The sequence below is a fragment of the Galeopterus variegatus genome, unplaced genomic scaffold (genome assembly GCF_000696425.1).
Source record: "Galeopterus variegatus unplaced genomic scaffold, G_variegatus-3.0.2 Scaffold7638, whole genome shotgun sequence".
Taxonomy (NCBI): Eukaryota; Metazoa; Chordata; class Mammalia; order Dermoptera; family Cynocephalidae; genus Galeopterus; species Galeopterus variegatus.
Genome location: NW_007733749.1, coordinates 38,758 through 40,006, shown reverse-complemented (window position 1 = coordinate 40,006; position 1,249 = coordinate 38,758). Strand labels below are relative to the sequence as shown.

At 47.2% G+C, this 1,249-nt stretch overlaps 1 protein-coding gene across 1 annotated transcript in view; it reads right to left on the bottom strand.

Annotated features, from left to right (window-relative positions):
• Window positions 1–263: 263 nt before the first annotated feature.
• Window positions 264–1,249, bottom strand: part of GOT1L1 (glutamic-oxaloacetic transaminase 1-like 1) — a 5,302-nt gene continuing 4,316 nt past the window's right edge. Inside the window, exons 5-6 of the mRNA XM_008592180.1 lie at window positions 711–846; window positions 264–457 (exon numbers count right to left, since the gene is read on the bottom strand). Coding sequence (XP_008590402.1) covers window positions 309–457; window positions 711–846 — 285 coding nt within the window. The 3' untranslated portion in view covers window positions 264–308. The remainder of the gene's footprint in view (window positions 458–710; window positions 847–1,249) is intronic.

The following is a 1,249-nucleotide window of genomic DNA, read 5'->3' as shown; positions in this document are numbered from 1 at the left end:
CTTGTCTCCCAAGTAGACCATAAGTTTCTGGACTGTACCTGTTTTTTGCATATGCCTCTTCGTGCCCACCTCAGGGCCTTACCACAGTAGGTGCTCAATAAATAGGAGATGGCCAGTGGAAGTAAACACTCCTCTCTTCTCTGGGACTTTCCCTTTTGCCTCTTTTTACTGAGGCCAAACCATTGCTTCATAAACACATGGAGACAGTGTTTTGCAGAGAAATGAATTGTAACAATGAGTAACCAGCACAGGATTTTTACAGACTCCAGCTTTTATTCCTATCAGGGGTCATTTACTTTCAGAAGACGTTACTCTGAGCCCTTTGTGGCGAGGACAGCCTCGTTGATGCTCTGGGTGATGTAATCTATGTTGTTGGCATTGATGCAGGAGAAGTTAATCCGACCATTCTGGGGGATGTAGATATGCTTCTTCTTAACCAGGTATTCCACCTGCTGGACTATGATAATCACAGGGTCTCAGATCTTGGCGTGGCCACCTCTAACTCCCTTTTATCCCAGGATTATGGGGGATAGGGAGCATCAGCATTTCTGGGAGTCCAGAACGGTCTTTAAAGCAGCCCCACTTTCCAGAGGAAATAATAAAAATCTGGAGCAAAGCTGGGAATGGTCACCTAGACAATGAGTTTAATATTCAAATGTAGGCCCAAGGTCAGAAGAGAAGGTGACAGTCACTCTCTCCTAGACACTTACAGTTGAGTCCAAGATAGCCATGGGTCCCGCTCTGTTCAGTGATGTGATCCCAGGAACCAGGGGTTCCCAGGAGTCGGAGCTTTTCCTTCACCTTTTCCTTGATCAGCATAATGTTTTCTACAACCTCTTGCAGATTCTGCTTCCTGCCAAGGAAGGATGGCAAGAAATGAGAGAGGTCGTCTGCCCTCGTTGCCATTGCATTCTTCTTCCCTTCAACAACCCCCAACAAGTGCCCTAGGGCACACCGGTGGACTGTGGGCTCTGGGTGATGATGAATAGGAGGGACGTTTGATTCCATATTAAGCAAGCCAAGCAGGCTCCCAGGCAGATTCGGCCAGAGCAGCAAAGCCCCGATGGTTTCTAATCTCCTCCTTCAATCTGGAAGAGTGTGAATAACTCATTGGCTTGTGTCTAATACGAATGTCCTATCGCCCACTCCCCCAGGGTAGGGCAATCCTGGTATAGCTACTGCCGTAGGTAAGCAGGGGAGCTTCAGGAAATGTTGATGAATGAATTGAGTGAACAGAATAAAGAAGACA